At 30.2% G+C, this 22293-nt stretch overlaps 1 protein-coding gene across 1 annotated transcript; it reads right to left on the reverse strand.

The window, feature by feature from the left end:
- Nucleotides 1-17950: 17950 nt before the first annotated feature.
- LOC132717301 (uncharacterized) lies at nt 17951-19471 on the reverse strand. The gene has a single exon (XM_060700732.1). The coding sequence runs from the start codon at nt 19469-19471 to the stop codon at nt 17951-17953; it is 1521 nt and encodes a 506-aa protein (XP_060556715.1).
- Nucleotides 19472-22293: the final 2822 nt, after the last annotated feature.

Here is a 22293-nt window from a genome sequence, read left to right on the forward strand (position 1 = left end):
CTTTCCGTCTGTTATGTTATTGACATATATTGAGGAAAATGTATCGAATGTATTGTATAGTATTTATATAATGTTCCTATGCATTTCTAGATAATCATTAACCATTACTTCGTCATTTTATCCTGATTTAATTTCAATATGGATCAGTATACAATTGACACATTTTCCACTGATACACATGAAATAACAAGAAGTATCCTTGAAAAGATACTCGGCCGAAGTCAAACTTGTTAACTTGCATAGGATAAGCTACCACTAACCATGCTAACCGCAAACAGAACATTTTGTTCGTCCTTAATAGTTTTATTTCAGTTCATTTTTACCCGCAATGTTTCCCCATTAATTGTTATCTTAGATTTAAACAATATTACTTACAATATTTGATTTTAATCAAAATGGAATTTGATTTGAATAGGAATTTATAATAAAACAAAGATTTAGTAGATACTGTACACTAATTCCTAGGAGGATTTTGCAACTATAAATTAGTCAGAAGTTCGTTTCAATCGTCTTATTGTCGGTTCGAGAATAAAATATAATGACTAGAACAGCTTAGATTAGAAACGCAATCGAACGCCAACGTATCAAAAATGCCATCTGTCATATTTAATTTCATATATATTTATTGAAAAGCTGTTAAACATCTAGAAAATATCTTTACTGTGTTTTTATATTTATTCTGACTTATATGTAGGAGAAGCGCCAAATCAAAGACACCGTACTTTATGCCAATCAGGATTAACCGAAGATGAAACTCATTTCTTATTTGTGTGTCCGGTCTATTATGATATAAGATCAATGACATTTAATGACATTATTACAAATGATGTATTTAACAATATGACAAATACGAAAAATTAGTATTTCTTATTAAAAATCACCAGAACAAAAAAATAAAATTTCTTGTTAAAGCATATGTGTTAAGGAGAAGTTTGCTGAATAGTAGGTTATTGACTTTTAACGTGCCAATAGTGAAACATGATGCTATATTGACTGTCCATTTTCTGAAATGTGATACTGTTATTTACAGATCGAGTAGCAACTTTGATCTCATTTAAATGTTCCATTTTAAAAGCTATGTATTGATCACAGTTTGTATATCTGTATATATATAATAAGGTGACGTATAGGTCCAATGGGCCGGGTGTCTTTGTATGTATTCTTATCATGTATATGCACAATGTCACTATAATAAACAATTTATTTACTTACTAACTTACTATATCTTTTTCCAACACTTCTTGCCATCGCGCAATCGAACATACCTCTACCTATAACGGAAGCTCTTCTAAAGTATAAATCGAACAGGGCTATTTGTGTTAAAATGTCCAATGAAAATTATGCCTATATTCATTTATTTACTGTTAATTTTAGCGAAAGTCAATGACTTTATATTTAAGTATGGAGACTACTGAAAATAGTGATTATCTAACTGTTATATTTTATAAGATCCACTTATTTCATCATAATAGACATATATATATGAGAAAGTAATTTGACGATTATTTGATTCACATAACAAGACCAAATGAAATTGTTTAAGAGATCAAATCGATTACAATCGTTTGCAATAAGTTAAGTGACTGAATATCATATATTCATTTTACATAGTTTACACATATTACTAAAATGAAAGGTTTATTTTGTGTTGATAATGTCTTATTCAGATATTCGAAGAAATACATGCACCTATTTTTTATCTTACACAGGATTTTTATTTTTTGTGTTCTGTTAAAGTTTCAAAAATAATAATATTTGACCAATTATCTGCACCATCGTGTGCTTCTGTTGTTTTGTAGCGATTAATTTTTATTTATTTAGTACATGTATTTTGTATGACAGCAGTAAAAAGTTGTCCTGTACTTCATCTTTTGGTGTTATTGTATTTTTCTCGTCCTTCTGGATTATCAATTGCTTAGAATTGCATACTGCTTACGACAGGAAGAATGTTGCATCTTTCAAAACTCGTATATTCAGACTCAGTAGACATATTCTGCAATTTTCGACATAATATTATTGTCATTGCTTTTGAGTGTTTTCTTCTTTTCTCAAATTTTATAAAAAAAAAATGATTTAAGGTGATTTATGTCAAGTTTTCATTTTCAGTTCTGAATAAGAAAAAAAAACTTGTATATAAAATATGGTTCAATGGGACATTTCATTTAAAGGAACCTTAAATATTATTCTTAAATAGTTAATGCTCAAAGATAGGCTCAATTTCATCTATTAATATACTTGTAAGTAATGTTCTTACGTCATTTTACTTTAATAGAAAAGTTACAAAACGTCTTGACCAAAATGATTGGCATTTGAAAAAAAAGAGTATGAGAAATAGAGTTAATAATAAAGGTAAACAAATTCATTCAAGTGAACATGCTGAGAATAACTTACGTTAAACCTCTTTGCTTTAAATCCTGATGTTATTTATTTAGTGTCAGAGAGAGCATTTATAACATTTTGTTGGTTTTAGTAACAATTTATCAGCATGGCGGGAATATCTTATAGTCTCATTATTAAGACTTGAGAAAAGAAAACGCTCCCAACATTATCTTTTTAATAAATCCCAAAACTTTATTTAATATTACATGAACAATGAATTATTAAAACCGTTAGAGTAGCATAATGATCTTTTCTTTGATGCATGCATTTTGAAACATGAAGTTTGTTAATATTTCAATAGTTGTTGTTTATGTTGCGATATATTGGTTTTGCGACAACTAAAGATAACTGTTTTAAATCGTTTTAGGTAATTCTGCATCACAGTTTAAATGATTGCATTTTTGTGACATACCAATACTTAGTGTTCTCAGCGAAACTAAAATGTGTCGTATTGTTGGGACAGAAGAGATATAAAAATTCAAAATTATATGGAATTACTATAACAAAGAGACGTTTTAACGAAATACTATAAGATATAAATAAAGTCCTTATATCATTACTCCCATATATCCTATAATCATACCTTTCTGCAAACAGGTGAACAAAATGAATTCTATAAATGTTGCTTGCAAAAAACATGCAAAATAGGTCTCAACCATCATTAAAGTACTATATTTTAGTTTTGATAATGACCAGACATTTATATTTTATCAAGATCTTATTCATTTGATGTGCCATTAGATGGTCAAAAATATTAGTCTGGCTTAAATCCCTCATATAAGATCAACTACGAATTCTGCTATATAATTAGCCAGAACAATCATAAATGCATAGCAATCATTCCTACCGTACTCACTGTCATTACGCATCAACGGACGCAAATGGTTTAGATATTTTATTTGATTTTATATAAGTCACAGACTGCCCAAACGTCTAATATTTACACAAAGTGCTTGTTTTGATCGAATTTCTTTATTGACCTTTGTTTTCATATTTTATCCGCAAGACATGCGTTATTAAGATTCCAGTGCAGAAATGTAAGACAATCAAATTATTATTATTCTTTGTTACATGCATTTGTGTGGATGATTCATGTATCAAGAAATATTTTGCTGATACACTTGAATCAATATTTGAAAACTTAATTATATTTTGGATTGATAAAAAGTATCTCACCAAAATATTTTACAACCCCTGAAAAGTTACAAGTACAAATGTTGCTGCAATGCAGCGATTGAGAAGCTCCGCGCAAAAAAAAATGTGCTCATTACAGATACCTTACCAAATTATTTCTACGCACAGGTCATGTTATATTAAGATTAAGTACTATTGTAGATTTTTTCCGAATGTTTTGTAAACCATTTTTTGCATAATTATACTTATCTTATGCACTGTCCATAATTAAAAAGAGGGGAAAGATATTTAATATAAAAAATGCTTTCACTGATGCCTACCTGGTAAGGAAAGTAATTCCATTGTATACAAACAAGACTTACAAGACTTGTAAATGTTACTAATATTATAATATAGTTATATTACATGCATTTTTTCATGTCAAATTAAAAGAAATGGTTTCTTTCAATACTGAAAGTAGAACACACTCTGGAATGAAAAAAATGGGATGAATTTCAAAAAGACCAAATTCAGGAATTTTTTTGTTTGTTATACACGCGTTACATGGTGATACAGTATTTATCAATATAATAGAAGACTGTCACCTGAATTTAGGTAGGTATGAGGAAATTCACTAACATCATGTTCGTGCGTCTCGACAAAGATATGAAAGCTATTTGACATTGGTAATATATAAAAAAAACTATTGTTAATTAATTTATTGGGAGATCAATATATATTTTTTGTTGAATTGCTTTAAAACCATTCATAAAAAACATTACATTTCATGTTCAAACTGCAGATCAAAGTTTCTGTTGTTGTCATGATATATATCTATAGCCTATGCTTAATGAGGGTCCATCCGCTCGTAAGGCCACAAAATGCAGCTTTCGCTGTCGAGTACGGACCCCCGAACATGTCACCAGTCATACCCTTAATTTTTTTCTTTTTTACAAAGTGGTATGCTGTACCAATGACGCTAATGAAATGTAACCTTATATACTAAAGTCTAATTATTTCAAAACCACCAATATATCAACATGTTATTATTAAACATTTAATTTCATAAATATAAATTAAAAATAATTTTCAAAAGCAAAATTATTAAAGTATTATGCCTGAAATCTTCTTTATATTGACAAATTCAATCACTAATAGTATACTTGATATGATGTGTGTAAAAGTAATTCAAAATGTAAAAATTATAATTTCATGTACTACTAAAAAAGGGAAATAACAAATTTAGAACCTAAGTGTCAAAAATCAGAACATTTATAGCTATTTATAGCTTTCGAATTCATGTACAGCAGAACTGCTTTCCGGTTCTCATTCATTAATATGACATGCTGCGAATCACCGACGGGGAAACCAATATAGAAACCGAAAGGAGTTCTTGAATGCGGATTTACTTTTAGCTGTAAATCGAAAGGATTTATTGATCAAATCCGGGCCCATGGACAAAAAAAATAGTAAACACAAATAGCTCCGCGCCCAATAAGATAACACTCTCTTTATTCCATGGCATCCTTCTTAAAAAAGCATTTTATTTAATTTTACCCATGAAATATGGTGCTATATCAGTCAAATATATTTCATATTTTTTAAAAATAAATATGAAATATAAATATGAAAGTGGGCGGAGTCAAAACTCATATTTATTTTATGGGACTTCTTTCGCCGTTTTGTTTGAAAAATCTGATAAATACAAAACAACTTTTTCTTGAATTTTGTTTTGAAAACTATCTAGCATGATAGAAAATGGTCTAACTAAGAAAATTAATGCGAACACCAATATCTTTAATTCAGTAATTAACGCTGTACAGACGTTTAAAGAGTTGTTTACATGACGTCACAATGTAGCGCCAAACAGCGCGTGCTTACGCATAAATTACTGCGCGCTGTACAATTGCAGTTGGTAGCAAGCAAGGGGATTCGTTACCATTTTCTTTGATAATGAAATTAAATAAAAAGGTTATTTTTTCGTTTTTCGTGAAATATGGTATATATTTTCACTCAACATGATAAAATGCCACATATTTTCACTCGCCGTACCGGCTCGTGAAAATATGTGACATTTTATCATGTGTCGTGAAAATATATTCAATTTTTCACGCAAACGAAAAAATATCCTCTTATTATTTAAATTACTGTTGCATGAAAATATATTCAGGTAATATTAATTTCTTTGATAAATCGTTTTACCGCCTAAGACGATACTAGAATGTCATGTTTGTAGATTGCATGTACTACTGCCACCCAAACTCAAACAGATTATAAAGCGCTTTCATTTTCACATTATTTAATATTAATCAAACCTTTACGGTATATATTACGAGATAAGAAAAAAAAACGTCAACACAATGTCTATCCTAAAACTTGGAATATATCGAATAAAATATTTTGAAAGCAGATATCAGATAATGTTCAGAACTGATAAATAAATTTGTTCAAATTTGAGTACATTTGCTTTAATTTGTAAAAAAGTAGAGAATGTTTGAATTCGAAATAATATAAGCAAGTTATTTGTTATTTCTAAATAATTATAAAAGCCACACAATGTGTATCATAAGCATTGAACGTAATATCAAAAACTTTATGTCAAATATCTGAACTACATGATAAATTATCATGATAAATATATTTTAGTAAAAAGTAAAAAATAATTTTATCTTTTCACATATTCAGAATGAAATTTATAAAGTAAACACTATACAATGTAAACACATTTCAACAAGCTACTGCATGTGTTATTTTCTAAGTATCTTTGTTCGCGATCGTTCGTTCCCTGACCTTTAAATCAGTAAGTAATGACTAAACAAAGGTGAATATATGCCAATAAATATATTTCAAATATTCAAGGAGATACGTTCGCTTGTTTTCGCCAATCTTGTTGTTAAAGATAACTGATACAAATCATATATATTTGTGTTTCTTTTCCCTGTGATTTTCCTAACTTATCAATGAACTTTAGAGAAAATTTATAATTCAAGTAGTTGATGAAATATGGAATATTTGTAAATCTAATTATGTATGTTACTAGCTAGAAACGTGTTAAGTCTTTATAGCTTGACAATTATTGTACCAGATACAGCTTTTTTTATTAACATTTTTGTTAATAATGAATTCCCAACCTGACACAGTTAAGAGATTGTCTGTATCTACTAGATCTATTGAAAACAGCTACAAATTCCAACAGGTGGGTTTACTTACACTTGTACGCTATTTTGAGATGATCTTTATGCTTTCAATGATATCTTATCACCCGGTGCATATATACACAATTGATGCTCCTCTGACATGATAAGATGAATATCTTTGTATAAAGGTTTTGAAGTCATCAACCTTACACAACTTTTACGGGGATATCTAAAGAAAAAAGGATCTGAAATATATATCTATGTAACTCAACAATCACTGCGATGAATATGTGGTGTAAAAATATAATTATGCATAAACCTCGAAACATAAAAAAATCAAGAAAATCAGATATTTTTGGCGTAAATGATTTGATTTAGAATTTTGTTGTACCAAGGAAGCTTAATTAATAAATAATGGGGATTTCTTATCAATACGCGTGATATTTTAAGATTGCGTTTGATGTTTTATTCGATATATTGTTAATTTTAGAGCAATACTCCTGGTATTGTTTGGCAATGTTGACGATAGTTTCCGTAATGTTTTGAGACTTGTGAAAAAGTTTTAAATAGTTTAATACTTTAATCTATAATTGCGACTCGATGGCCTAGTGGTAAATGCAACGAAATTGTAGTTACACAGTTACAGTTACCAGTCCTCAACAGAGCACAAAGATTTAAAATTTCTTTTATAACTTTCATGTGGACAGAAATTATTAATTTCAACAGGTAAAGTTTAAAATAAGTGATTCACATGCAGAAAGAAAAGATAATGGTAAAGTTTCACAAAACATAATAATAATAATAATAATAATAATAATAATAATAATAAAAATAATAAAAATAATAATAATAATAATAATGATAATAATAATAATAATTATAAACTGACAGTCTGGTACCTTGTCATTGTGGCTAGAATGACAAGTGTTTTTCAACTAATATCAATTTATAAATATACCAATGTGTTATACATTAGAATCCGTATTATTTACTTTGGAATCAGATGATTACCGACATAAAGTCATTGAATATTCAAATGTTTCAGGTTAATCTGGCAATGCTGTTTATAACTATGATTAACAATACCAGAAAACAATAAATTCGAATCGCATATAAAATTATCAAAAGTTTTGTAAGTGTGCACATTGTCTTATGATTGAAAAAAAATATTGAATAAAATTTTAGTCAAAGCATTATTTACTTACAATGTTTTTGATATAATTTAGTGACACATGATGCAGACTGCCCAAAAGATATTCTTACGATTAACGACACTCTAAAAGAAATAAAATAGTTAAGAAAATCTGGTTCATGTTTAGGCAGATAACATTTTAAAATGTACTTTGATTGTAAAATTGAGCAACATATTTATATATCTTTCAATCGATTCATATAGTTTAACAATAACTGAACAATGAATGTAAAACTGGTTGGTTTCAATCTCCGAGATGATGGGATTGATTTCCAAGCTCGTCAATAGCTAACAATGAAGTCTGGTAATATAGATGTTATTAAAATTTCACACTGCACTGTGAATACAACTTAATTATAGACAAACAATGCCATCTTAATGGCGTCCCTCTATGAATAAAGGCATGAATACTTCATTATGATTAACCGACAAACCGACATAATAAATGATGTCAGTATCTTTGTCGGTTTATGAAACTTGTTTAGGGTGTCTTATATTTTTCCATTTTAACTAGATCAGTTAATGAGTTTTTCGCGGTGAAGATTGTGTAAACAGTTTCAATTTGGATTTTACAAATCCTATTTGTTTAACAATCACAATTACTCTGTTGTGACATAATAATATTAAACATAAATTAACATATTTCATTCGTAAATCAGAACACTCCATTTGTTTCTGTTGGTTAATTAAATAAATGTTATTCTGCAGCCAACTTATTTGTTTACTGTATTACATAACGATGTATGGTGTGTTGAAAAGAAAATATTTTTACATGTTTGTGATGAATTAATAAAACAGACATAGTTTATGGAGGTTTATGAAAACAGGCATACAAGAACGTCTTAAAATCTTAAAATGATATAAAAACATGTTTATTTTTTAGATTGATAAGTTAATTATTTGATAGTTTATCTATTTTACCATCCTGCTTGCATATGTTTTGTTATAGACAATAAGCTGTGCAATTAAGCTTTCAGTTCACTTTAGGAAATTTTTACGTATCTCTTTTTTATTCATTTTCTATTTATGTACAGCACTTGTATAGAATCTTTTTTCAGCAAAACAATTTCTATATTTCACTGTGAACTGATATGAAATATTGCGTGCGGGTACTGTTTAAAATCTATATTTAATATTCCCAATCTTTTGTACGCCTAATTTGACATATTTTGTAGTTTACTTTTTTTAATACATAAATAAACGCAACTTAAGTGACCGCATTAGCTTGAGTCAAAACAACAAAGTATGCAACATATGTGTCAAAATTAATGATATATAGGTCGACAGGGCTTAAAGGCGGTCCGACATAGTACATGTCATATTGACACTTTCAAGCTTACCGGTTTAAGAAGGATATCGTTTGCTACAATGGCACTTATCCGGGCATGAACGGGCATCTGAGTGTGGATGCACCAAACTTGGATAATCCCTAGTATGAAAGTCATTGGTGTGATTCAAACTGTTAAGATAAGATAAGATAATCTTTATTTATAGTCGGTTACATAAAACATATAAACATTAGCTATATAAGCTATTTTCCGACATAACTGACTCTGTAACACAAATAAGATTTATGAGCACATATGAATATGGGTAAGATAGTATTAATTGATTAAAAGCAATTATAACATTACAATCAAACATCACAGAAAATTACATCATACAGTCAAGAATTCCATTTTATGTACACAACCCTAGAATCAGAAATATAATTTTTTTTTGTAAATTTAAAATTTTTGAAACAAATTTAAAATAATAATGATCCAATCTTATTTTAATATGGTTGACTTAAAGTGCAGCATGATGCTTGAGCATATATCAGTAGCAGCACGTGATATATACGCAATCATAAAAATATGGGTGTAACTAAAACATGTACAAGCATCATAATAAAATTTGAAATGTTTGTGTAACAGTTGCTGATCTGAGCTGGCCTAGACAAATTCATGGTCTAGGTTAATATATTAATTAAAACCAAATTAAATTATAAGTGAGAGACCAGAGATTGAATTTAGCACATAAACCAAGCGGCAACAGAGGTGCCATTATAGAATAAAGAATAAAGCTCAGTATAAAGTTATTGTTTTTTTATTCATTTTTTTATATTAGAATGCATATATTGTAATAAATGACAAGAAGAAACTAACTTTCTTTTACGGTTATAGGAACAAGGTTCTATCACTTCAAATGTGTTTTGTCAATGATGTAAGGGAGAGGTTGTTTACATAAAGATAGTAAGATGAAAGTCGTGTAAGCTCTGTAATGACTTTGCAAAGATGTACAGTATCTCTGATGGACATGTAAAAAAATCCGATTAATTTAGAGGCACTTACTTATTCTGTACTAATTCGATTATTTTTGATTTGATCCTTTTTTCTGAATACAAATTGATTTGATAAATAGATGATAGAGTGAAAAATAAGGTATGATTTCTAATACGTTCTGTTCACGTTAATACCGGTATTTATTCTTGCATTAATGCCAGAATTATGTCAGTGTTTTGACCCTTTTTGACTTTGCTGGTTCTATTTGAAATGACGGTGCTTAAATCTGGGGCTTTACTTAATCAACAGAAATTGAAAGAATTCATCTTAAATATGAAAAAATGTAGAATAAATGTAGAAGTCAATTCATGTGATGTCGCTAAATATGGCGAACTTGTACGTCATTCTTCATATATTTCAAGATATGTTAAGAGTATAAGTGTTTAGTTTAAACTGCTTTAGACAGTTAACAACATTCTAAAAAGGTATATAACATTGCTTTCGAAAGCCTTTATAATGGTAAGAAGAACAGGCGCTATCTAATATTAAATTGTTATGTAATTATGATTTTAATGATCTTTGGGCATTTTTAGATTCAGTTAGTATTAAAATATTTGTACCGAATTTTAAAGAAAGGTAATTCACTTTTTTTGACAAGGTAAGTTTGCTTTATGGTAACGAAGACATTTCTCGGTTGTGTCTTATTATTCATGTTACAGATGAATTATTTATGAAAATGATCTCGATATAATATCTTAAAGAAATAACGTATACAAGAATTAGAATATCATCCCATTATTTGCATGTGCACACTGGTAGGTATCATATAACTAGAAGTGTTAGATGTATACTTTTAAATTTAATTTACATATATGCAGAATTACACAATTGCTCTGTAACTGTGAAATTCGAGGACGAGTTTCAATATATCAGGGGAGTATGTCACGCATCAGAACTGTTTACTATTTAGGGTAGATAATGTGTAAGCAGCCGGATAGCTCAGTCAGTAGAGTGGTACGGTATTCCGAGTGTTCTAGGTTCGAGTTCCGGTCCGGCTGCACATTTTTCTCACCCTGTGACAGATATATAGTAGATACAACTTTAGTATATTAAATCATTCATCATCGATATTGATTTGAAAAGGACATGTTTAGATCTGATCTTGTGATTTATGTTAATATGTATTGTAAATTGTTTACATTTGTATGACGATTTATAATTGTACAATTCAAAATAAGGTATATGTTCTGTTCTGTTCAGCACTGTATGGTCTGTATAGTGTTGATAATGTCCCTAAACGCTAAAATGTTTCCTTAGAATGTGAGGATACATTTCTAAACAGTACATACATGCCATCTTAAATGTCATCATGGTCAACGTATCTGTGCACGGCTAACTCGTGATGCTCATAACAAAGCTACGGGAAATGTTGTCTGTATCTAGCCTTCCATAGAAGGTAAGCAATTGTATGTAAAAATAAATATTATGAAGAAATGCTTTCAAATTTCAAGTTTATAAACTTTTAATTTTAAGGACACGATTTGTAGTTTTAGTTGAAACTTCTCAAAAATTAAGGCGATCAAATATTTCAGAAGGCAAAGATATGCAGTACGTATCATTGAAAATACAAAATACAGTTGGTTTTCAAATCACCACCATGGTCTGTAAATAATAATATTACGTACAGGAGAGTTACAGTAACAACAATATCATTGTGTTTGATCCTCAAATAGTAGACAAATCATTAAAAAAGAAATTGATTCAAGGCGTTTCATAATTCTAAATTTATTGAAAGGGACCTGGTTTTGTCTTATTTTATAATGTATGTCTTTGATCACATAGACGGTCAACAATTTATAGTTTAGACTAACATCAGCAGAGGAAATGGTAGAGAAAGAAATCATTAATGCAAGTATCATCATTTGAAATAAAAATTTAGTCATGTAAATCAGGTGCTTCTGTTATGATTGATTTCTTGTCGTCTTTTTGCCACGATTTTGGAAATTAACAAATTTAAAATATTATGGCAAAAACAATTATTTGTTCATGTTTAAGTGATTTCTATTTAACCCCCGTGTACTCTTTTGCTATCAGGTGTGAATCTTTGATTGCAAATGTAAAAAGATATATGAATTGTACATAAGAACAATGTATTTTATGAATTGAAAATTTGTTTTCAAATATATTATCAGAACATGTAAGAACCTCTCTATGTCTAAGAATTGTTTGCTTTGTTTCTGAATAAAACCAAAAGTGACATCATTGGAATTTCCTTTCTGTTACCAACAGTTTACAGGTTCTGTTTTCAAATATTTTTTCTTGTTGACAGAAGTGTTAACAATTTATTCACACATTCTTTGATTACAATAATGTTATTAACATAAGATTGAATAACACATTATGTTTCATACCAGCATTTCAGTGTGATAAAGTTATTTCAAGAAATTTAGTCTCAGTTTCATACAATAGACTATTGTACGAAAATATCCATTAAAATACGATCAATTAATCTAAGCATCAGGTACAGTATTAGATACATTAACTAAGATTTGCCCGTCATACATAGTCTAATGCTTGCAATGCTAGTGAATATCCCAAATTTTGGTCTCCATCTTGTTTAAAGTCTTTTTGTTAAAAAATATATTATGTCATTACATTTTATGATGAAGACAATAAATACGCCTACTTTAAAAATAAAGAGGACTCATTACAATAAAAGCGGCGATAAAAGGAAAAGGAAAAGTTTTATGGATCCTTTCCATTTTACCATGATCATTATCGGAAATGGATGTCCATGAAAAAGACCCTAAAACCCAAGAAGCTTTTTTGAAATTAGCAAAATGGTATTTTAAACATTAAGACAGTCAATCGAAATATTTTATCAATTATCACCAGGATTCTGATTTATAACAATTACATGTACATGCATCACCACCACAAGACGTACAAATATGTCTGTGAATCATTTAAATCCTAATGCGAAATTTAACATGGTTGCAAAAAATAATTCATTCTTTTTTTCAAAAATACAAAATAGGGTTGTTAAAATGTAAATTTGCTGAAAACAACCAAGGCATACTAAACTTGATTTAGATACTTTCTTAACTTACGAGGGCCATAATGTATAGATAGTATAAGTTTCATGTTTACTTCATGAGGATAAGGACTAAACTGGCGTGGACAAATTCAAATAACATTTCTAAATAGTAATTTGTTTCAATTGAATTTAACTCTTGTATGGTATAAATTAAAGTGTTCTTTATGAATGTTCAATCATCGACAATAATAGATCATTTTTACGACGCAACCCGTTGCTATTAAAAACCGATAGGAAGTAGTATTTTCTCGCGCATGCTCAACTGCGTAGGGCAAAAAGAGCATTGCCCTTCATAAACATAAAGTAGAAGTTCATAGACAATTCCTGTTTTTTGAAATATCAATAGAAGAATTCCATTAGAAATTAAAATTGAAACAGCAGGGTGTTAGAGATAATATCTTAATTAGAAATGAAATATCACAGACCTGACAATGACATTTACATGTTTTATTCATGAGGAAAATTAATATTAAAAGCACATCTGAAAAACGGCCTGGTTGAATGTACGTTATTCTGATGAAGACAACAGTCGAAACTAGTAAAGATTAAAGAAATATGTGTTGCTTTTGGTGTATTTTAACTGATTTAGACAATTCCGAGTAAGTTAAAGGTAAAATGTATTACATAATATGAAATAGTTTTTAACAAAATCATAAAATATGCCTTTAGCTTAGTGGCCAAGGTTGCCATTAAATGCACAGAAAAGACGATTGTTTCAGAATTCCCCCTAACGATCACGGACCTGACATTGACATTTACATTTTTTTTAATTGGAAATATATCTATTAGCAAATAATGAAGTCACTTAATTGTTGTTGAAAAAGTTCATATAAAAACTAATAAAATTTAAATACAATATGAAATCGATGTTAATTATAATTCTGAAAAAAAATTCAGAATACGTGATTATGCATTTTAACTTTTCAGTTGACCAGATTTAATCCTATATCCGATTGATGCAAAAAAATATTAAAAAACAATTCAGTCACATAAATATACTTTAATATGGGTAGTGGGTAGTGAAATAACACACTTTTTATCATCCGGTTCCTTGTACACATGTAAATGCACGTCACACTATTTGTCACTTCACAAAATCAATCAACATTGATGAGATTGGTCATAATTTGTCGATGTCATGGTACTAAAACGTCCCGGTTAAATGATATTGTAAACTAGCTGGAAATAAACAACCGATCACGCGTCAATCTGTGGAAGTGTACAATACAAATTGTGTAATATTATATATATGTAATATAGCGGTAATAAAATCTTATCTCTAACACCCTGCTGTTTCAATTTAAATTTCTGATGGAATTCTTCTATTGATATTTCAAAACAGGACTTTTAAACATGCCCTGTTTTCATTGAATTAATAGTCCCTCATAATTTCGTATATCTTTTATAGATACATTTCACGTTTTAAGTACTAACTGCTTTACGTCACCCAAAAATTACTGTTTTCTGGGTGCATAACTTGAAATCATATCTATTATGTCCTAAAAGTTTTCAAATATGATGAATTGTGGTCATCGATATTGCGTTGTTTGCCTTACGTAGAATGCACATGCGAGAAATGCGACATTCAGAAATATAGAAAAATCGTATTGTAAAAAAGTTCCTTCGGAAAGTTACCGGCTGATGAGTATTGTGTTCAGAAATAAAAGTGAGGTAGCGTCAGGTGACTGACAGTGTCAAAGCGAGCTATACCGCGAATGCTTTTTGCGTTTAATTGACACTATGCCCATCCAAGGATACATATTTAGTGAACAAGTAAAAGGCAAAATAAGTTGACATTTTCCCATAATTCGTTTCAAGTTTATAATTCTCTTTACAGGAATGATACATAACTAGGAAGTGTCTGATAATGTCACTTTAAATATTGATTTATTTGCAACTTAGGTCGTTATCAGTGGGTAGTCTACTCAAGGTTTACACACTATCTTAAATACTTCAAAATACTATTGTAACAAATGTTATGATTACTGTAAATTCGGATAAATTATACTGAAATTGTTTTGTTTTTAAAAGGAGGAATTTTGAATAAAGGTAATACATAAGCATTCAAGAGACCAGGTACGGAGCTTATAAAGACGTTCAATTATCTGGGTATTGATTTTGTTTAGCTATATGAATGTGGTTCATTTTTAATTAAAATCAATTTAAAGCACATCTGACTAAGAGCTCAGCTAAAGCCCATCAAGTTTCTATTGATATCAACCGCACATGCGTACGCATATGTTCTAAAAATTCTAAATTATGACTGGCTGCGAGAAAAAATAAAAGCTTATAGTTTTTGATTTATTTGACAGTTTCTACAAATACTTTATTATTGTTTTAAGATTCCCTTCATATATTTTTCGACATGTAAGAGTAATCAAATTTTTCATATTTTATATGTTATACCTAAATAAAATTAAGATTACATTGTTAAAAGCTATATATTGGGGGTTATGTTAAAATCTATTTCTATTAATTGATTGATTGGTTGTCTACAGTTATTGATAAAGACGAGCTGTGAATGACATTGGGAGCTTTGCTAGCCAATTTTAACTGTTAAAGGATTTAAAAAAATAATTTGAGCTTTATCTTTAAATCAATATATGGATTATAAAATCTTGTGTTGTTTTAAGAAAAAAATGCGTCTGAATAAGGATATTGTGATATTAACAAAATATTCTTTTGAATTGAAAACTTACTACTTTTCGTAATAGTATTACTCTGACTTGCATTCTCTTCAAAATAACATTCGGCTATTCTATTTGTTTCTTTAAAAATACCCAAGAAACTGATGGCAATACTTTGATTTGAACTTTAATACTGTTTCTTATTATTTTATTTTTTCATGTCCTACATAACTGAAACTGTTCTATTTAATTAAACGCCTATTTCTATATACATATTCAATTGCGTTGTACAAAAGGATAATAAAAGTATGTACATATAGATAAAAAAACAACACATATGCATGGCAAATGAACTACAAAAAAATATGTTAAAGATATCAGCCGTGTAAAATATAAAGTATTAAAAACTTTAAAAAAAGAAAGAATAGTTATAAAAAATAACAATAAAAATAATTTAAAAGAAAATAAAAATGAATGGTTATTTCAGTAAAATTTCAAACACATTTCCACATCTCTATCAGTTTACAGCCCAATCACAATCTTAAAACAATGCGTAAAAATCTCTAAAATAGTAGGTTTTGACATTTTTCTTGAACATGTCCAAAGTCGAAGACTGTCTTATATACAGAGGCAATTTATTCCAGAGAGTTGGACCAACGGTACTAAAACTTCTGTCGTAAAATGTTTTCCTTTTGTTAAAGGGGACAGCAAAACAATAATCCATATTATCAACAGATCTGAGATTTGGTGTTTTTATGACAGGCTTGTGTAACAGTTCTGTTAGATAAACCGGAGCATTGCCCATAAAACAGTTATACATTGTACATGTACATAGTATTTTAAAATTGATCCTAGCTTTAATTGGTAACCAATGCAGTTCCAACAAAGAGTCTTTGGAACTATCATATTTTCCGCGTTGCAAAACAAGTTTAGCGCACATATTCTGGATACGCTGTAATTTCTGTAACTCACTTTCTGAAATGCCAAACAATATAGCGTTGCAATAATCCAAATGTGAGATTACAAGCGACAATACTAGGATTTTTGTGGCGTCCTGAGTCAGATATTTGCGAATGCTCTTTATTCTCAAATAATTTAACATAGCAGTTCTACACTTGGTCTTAACATGTGTTGAGAATCTTAGGCCCTCGTCTAAGTAGGCATCTAAGTGTCTTATGACACTGACATTTTGAATTTTATCACCGGCGATATCAATTTCTTTAATTGAACATTTACCAAGTTGGGCTTTACTTCCAAACATAATGAATTCTGTCTTAGTGGTGTTCATTTTGAGTTTATTGGCATTCATCCAGTCATTGATGATTACAGCACTGTCTTCAAGTTGCTTTATAGCGTTAAGTTCATTGGTCACTGAAGTTGGTCGAAAAGCGTTGACTAGCAATGTGGTCATCAGCAAAGCCGTACACAGATATGGATGGTGGTATCACATCAAATAGGGTTCCCGCATATGTGAAATAGAGCCACGGACCAAGACAGCTCCCCTGAGGTACACTGCATTCCAGCAATCGTGGAGTCGATTCAGTAGAATTAACACTGACGCGACAACTACAAGGTCGCAGGTACGAGTCCACCCAAGCTAACACGGTACCATTGACACCGTACTGACTGTGTAACACGTCGAGTAGAATGTTGTGGTCAACGGTGTCGAAAGCTGCACTTAGATCTATTGCAATTAGAACTGTGACCTCTTGCTTCTCCATACCGTCTAGAAGATCATTGACAAGTCTGAGTAAAGCAGTCTCACATGAATGATGACGCCTGTATGCTGATTGATTTTTGGGTAACAAATTATGGGTATCGACATGGTTATTTAGTCTGAAGAGCGCAGCCTTTTCTATCAATTTTGAAAGAAACGATAAGTTACTGACAGGCCTGTAGTTTGACAATTGTAATTCTAAACCAGACTTCTTAAGAAGGGGTCTAACGATCGCCTGTTTCCAGTGTGTTGGAAATACGCCTTTAGACAGAGATAGATTGACCAGTTTTGGTAATGGTTGGCAGAAGCTCATCTAGATGTGACTTTAATATATGTGTGGGTATTAAGTCCAGCTCACACGATTTGGTATTTAGTTCACAAAAAAGGCTCTTCACCTGTGTTTCTGTAAGATCCTCGAAATTTTCTAAAGGTTGAATTTGTTTGACATTTGAATGAAGCTTGGGAAATCCTGAAGTGATTTACGAATTTTAGCTATTTTGTCCATAAAAAAGTCTGCAAACTTCTCAGCTAGCTCACCGTCATTTGTAGACTGTGGCATAGGATTTTCAGCTTTAGTACCAGTTAATTCCGAAATTAAACCATAGAGTTTTTTTGAATCACCTTTGGCATTTAGAATTTTCTCACTTATAACTAGTTTTTTCTCAGAATCAATTTCTTTACAGTATCTATTCCGTGCTTCTTTAAATTTCTTGAACTGTTCTGGCTCTTTGTACTTTCTCCAAATTCTCTCTTTTTTCCGGACAATACGCTTAGATTCCAATATTGACTCATTGAACCAAGGTTTTTGAGTTCTGCATATCCTAGTTTGTTCCTTTGTTGGAGCATGTTTGTCGATAACAGATTGGATTTCTGATTCAAACAAGTTTACAAAAGTGTTGACATCTTCACTATCAACTAAGATATTCGTTAAATCATCAGAGAATTCAGAATGGGATATGCTTTTCCAGTTTCTAAATTGTACAGTTTTACTGGTAATGTTTTCTTTCTTCACATTAATGACTACGTGGACAGCACAGTGATCGGAGAGAAAAGGTCCTTGTTTACATTTAAGTACACATACACCATTAATCGATTCAGTGATAACCAAGTCTAAACAGTTTCCAGCAGTGTGGGTACTAAAGTTGACATGTTGCTCTAAACCCATAGCATGAAGGCAATTTTGAAAGATTGTAGATGCACCACTACCATTGTCAAGGTGAAGGTTGAAGTCTCCCATAATCAACAAGTTAGAGTATGTAGGTAAGATATCTTCTATGAAATTTGAAAAGTCAGTTACAAATTGCTCACATGTGGCTAGGGATGGGGGTCTGTATAAACCAACTACGTGTACTGTTATACTTTTGAAAATGAGTTTCCATATGCCAAACTCAAAACTTTGTTTGTTCCAATGTTCCATCTTTCTCATTTTAATTTCGGTTTTACAAGTCAAAGCAACACCGCCACCAATTTTGTTCTTGCGGTTTGCAACACTGATTTTGTAACCGTGTTGATTGAGATCAGACGTTTCATACTGATGTTGTTTTTCGTCAGAATACCATGTTTCAGTCAACAAAGCAAAGTCAATTCTTTGTTCCCTCAAATACTGGCCAACAAAATTATCCTTGTTAACAACAGATCTACAGTTAAGTGTAAAACATGACACTTTTTCACCAATTTGAACACGCGTGATTTGTATTAATGGATATTTCAAATTGTGTAGGTTTGCACAAGAAGGCTTAGTCAGGATTTTAGCTTTACCACCGAGTTTGCTCCTTTTGTGTGTTTTGGGTTGAGAGATGTTCAGCTTATGTATAACACCGTGTACACAATGGTCTAATTTGTGAAGTTGCCAATTACTCGAAACCGTTAATCCTATTTTCAATAGCTGGTCACGACAATACCTGTACTTTTGATTTATGGTTGGCTGGTTATTGATTTCAATCATGTCCGAAATATGTATATTTTTCAAAAATCTGTAACTTTCACCCATCATAAACAATTTGAAAAGTGTTATTGTTGCTAGTTAAATACACATAAAAATCAACAAATCATTCGTTTACAATGTGTCACAAAATTGTACTTTTCAGCACTTTCAATCCGTCAAAAAATAGTAAAAATCCAGGAGCACAGAAAAACAAGTCTGCCTTATACGGCGACAATATAACGATTACATGTATAGTGATAGTGTATAATTAATTGTTTTATAAAGATAACTTGATTTTCTCTGACATTTTATGATTGGTACTATTAACTTGACAGCTTATCAAAAAATTGAAGCCTCTGTATTTGTTAAAAGTATTAAAAATGGATTTTAAATGTCATGGATAGAACACACGAGATCGTACTTCTATTTGAAGTTTCTATATCCAAGGAAATCAATCATAGGAAGTAAAAGGCGTGGAAGTAAATAAAAGGTATTCAATTTTTAATTAAATGATAAGGTGTACTATTTTGTAATCGTTGCAATCATTTAATTAGTTTCCAGATTGTTGTGACCTACATTTATTCCTGTAATAAGTAAGTTATTAAGTCCTATTCATCTTATTACCCGATACATTCAACTAAGTGCGTATTCGACTTCATATACAAATGAAAAACATGTTCTGAAAAACAGTTTTTTTTATATTCCACGAAAGGCTAATTGAATACGTAGCTGAAAAGCAGATTTGTAAATGGTTGCTTTACAAACATTGGAATTGGTCCAAATAAAACAGAAAAGAAATCGCGGGAGAATTGATAAAATGAAACCCTCCTAGAAAGAGTGAACGTTATTTAATCCACCATTCATCTAGTAAATAAATTTAGTTTCTAGTAATTTTATGGATTAAAATCAGGAAATGTATATTCACTGATTGTTAAATAATGTATGAGCTAATAGTTACTGTTCTAGTTTACGAGCGTTCGAAATAAAGAATAACATTTTTATGTCAAACCGAGTCTGCAATTCTCGTGTAACTTTGTTGTCATTTATGCTTCCGAGGGATCACTTTGTTTCTAGATTTTTTTAATCATAGGCATATCAAAACGTATACACGAAGAGAGTACCTCTTTTTAACAAAATGACATCACCATGAATGATGTTTGCCTAGCTTCAACGTATCGTTATCAGGCATTAAGATTACAAGCTTGTTCTTGCTGAGTGACAACATTGCAATGGCAAAAACTTAGAAAACTGTTCTACAATCTTGATTAAATAATCACGGTATCGTTGACAAACAAAACTGAGCTTTTTTATTCAGTCGATTCTTACAACTAAAACAATGAACCCAGTTAACTTACATCGAAGTAAACAAATAATTAAAGGAACTCTGACTAGCAAATGAATGTGTATAATCGTTACGCATCCGTCATATCTAAAGGAAAAGTCAATATATAATAAGAAGTGTAAATTACTATTTATAATATTTTTTGTTGCAGTCTTTTAACTGAAACTTGAAGCGGTGTATTAATCTAACGCGTTGTAGATCAAAATGAATCGGATTAAACGTACTAAGTAATATAGTGGCAAATCAATGTCTGAAATGCCTGGAACAATGTATATCTATAGTAATGTTCAAATATTGATGACATACCTGTAAACAATCCTTTTATCATTTTAAAATCGTACTTTATGACATAGAATAATCGTAAAAAATTGTTTCAATCAACAATCAAACAGAGCCTGCAACTTTTGTTTATGGCGTTTTGGGCTTCTTCGAAAATTTTCTCTATTTCATAATTTAACAGTGACAGTTTTTTTAAAAATTGTACATGTGTTTATATACGTTTTCAGTTAGCATTTGAAATTCATTAATATTATATAGGCAATTAGAAATATAGAATTCATACAATACATTTGTTTTGCAGTATATGAACGAAGTTTCAATGAAATTTTCATATTAAACACAATATGTAACAGTTTTTGCTTAATTACATGTTTACACTTTATAATTGATGCATGAATATGTTTACCACTAAGAAAAGAATTGGATTGGATGAGAATTTATCAATGACTAATCTTTACTTTCGCGTCTGATCGATAAGATATAATGTTGATTATGAAAAAATCATTTCATTGTTTTTGTGTTCAAGATTAAAAACAATAAACGAAACACCTATGTATTTAATTACTTTGTAATCGTTAGCAATAAACATAGAAAGGACTAATGGAAATAATGGTTGTCTTGATATTCTTTTTCATTTGAAGCATTTGAATGTACAGCATGACATAACAAACAATTTAAAAGATATGTTGTTGTACGAAATTGCATCTTTCAACTTTTGTATCCAAAACTCTTTGACAATAAAAAGATATAATTCAAATTATAATTATATTAATTCAAATATTACAATGGTATGCTTCTCGACACCTTTTATCAAATCTGAGCAAATTAGAAAAGATAATCGTTACATTGACGTAGTTGTTTGTTTGTTTGGTTATACGACGCACCAACACAGTTTAGGACACATGACACAGAAACCGGAAAGAGGAATTTGGCTTATTTCGGGTGTTCAAAAAGCAGCACCATGGTTCAAAACTACCACACCAGTTGGACTTTGAAAAAATAGACTCCTGTAATTTGAACCAATTAATTAGCCTCTTACGAGCAAGCAATGATAAATGATGGCTGAAACTGTTATACATGAACCCATTAAAGCAGCCCCTCATTAAGATGTAGATTGGTGAATTTCTGGTTGTTAGAATATGTTTTGTTGTTAGAAAATTACTTAGAATACATTTCAAATTGGAAGTTTAAGATACTCATAAACAACATTTCTATTCAAATT

Source organism: Ruditapes philippinarum, unplaced genomic scaffold (genome assembly GCF_026571515.1).
Source record: "Ruditapes philippinarum isolate M1 unplaced genomic scaffold, ASM2657151v2 ctg6953_1_1_1_1, whole genome shotgun sequence".
Lineage (NCBI taxonomy): Eukaryota > Metazoa > Mollusca > Bivalvia > Venerida > Veneridae > Ruditapes > Ruditapes philippinarum.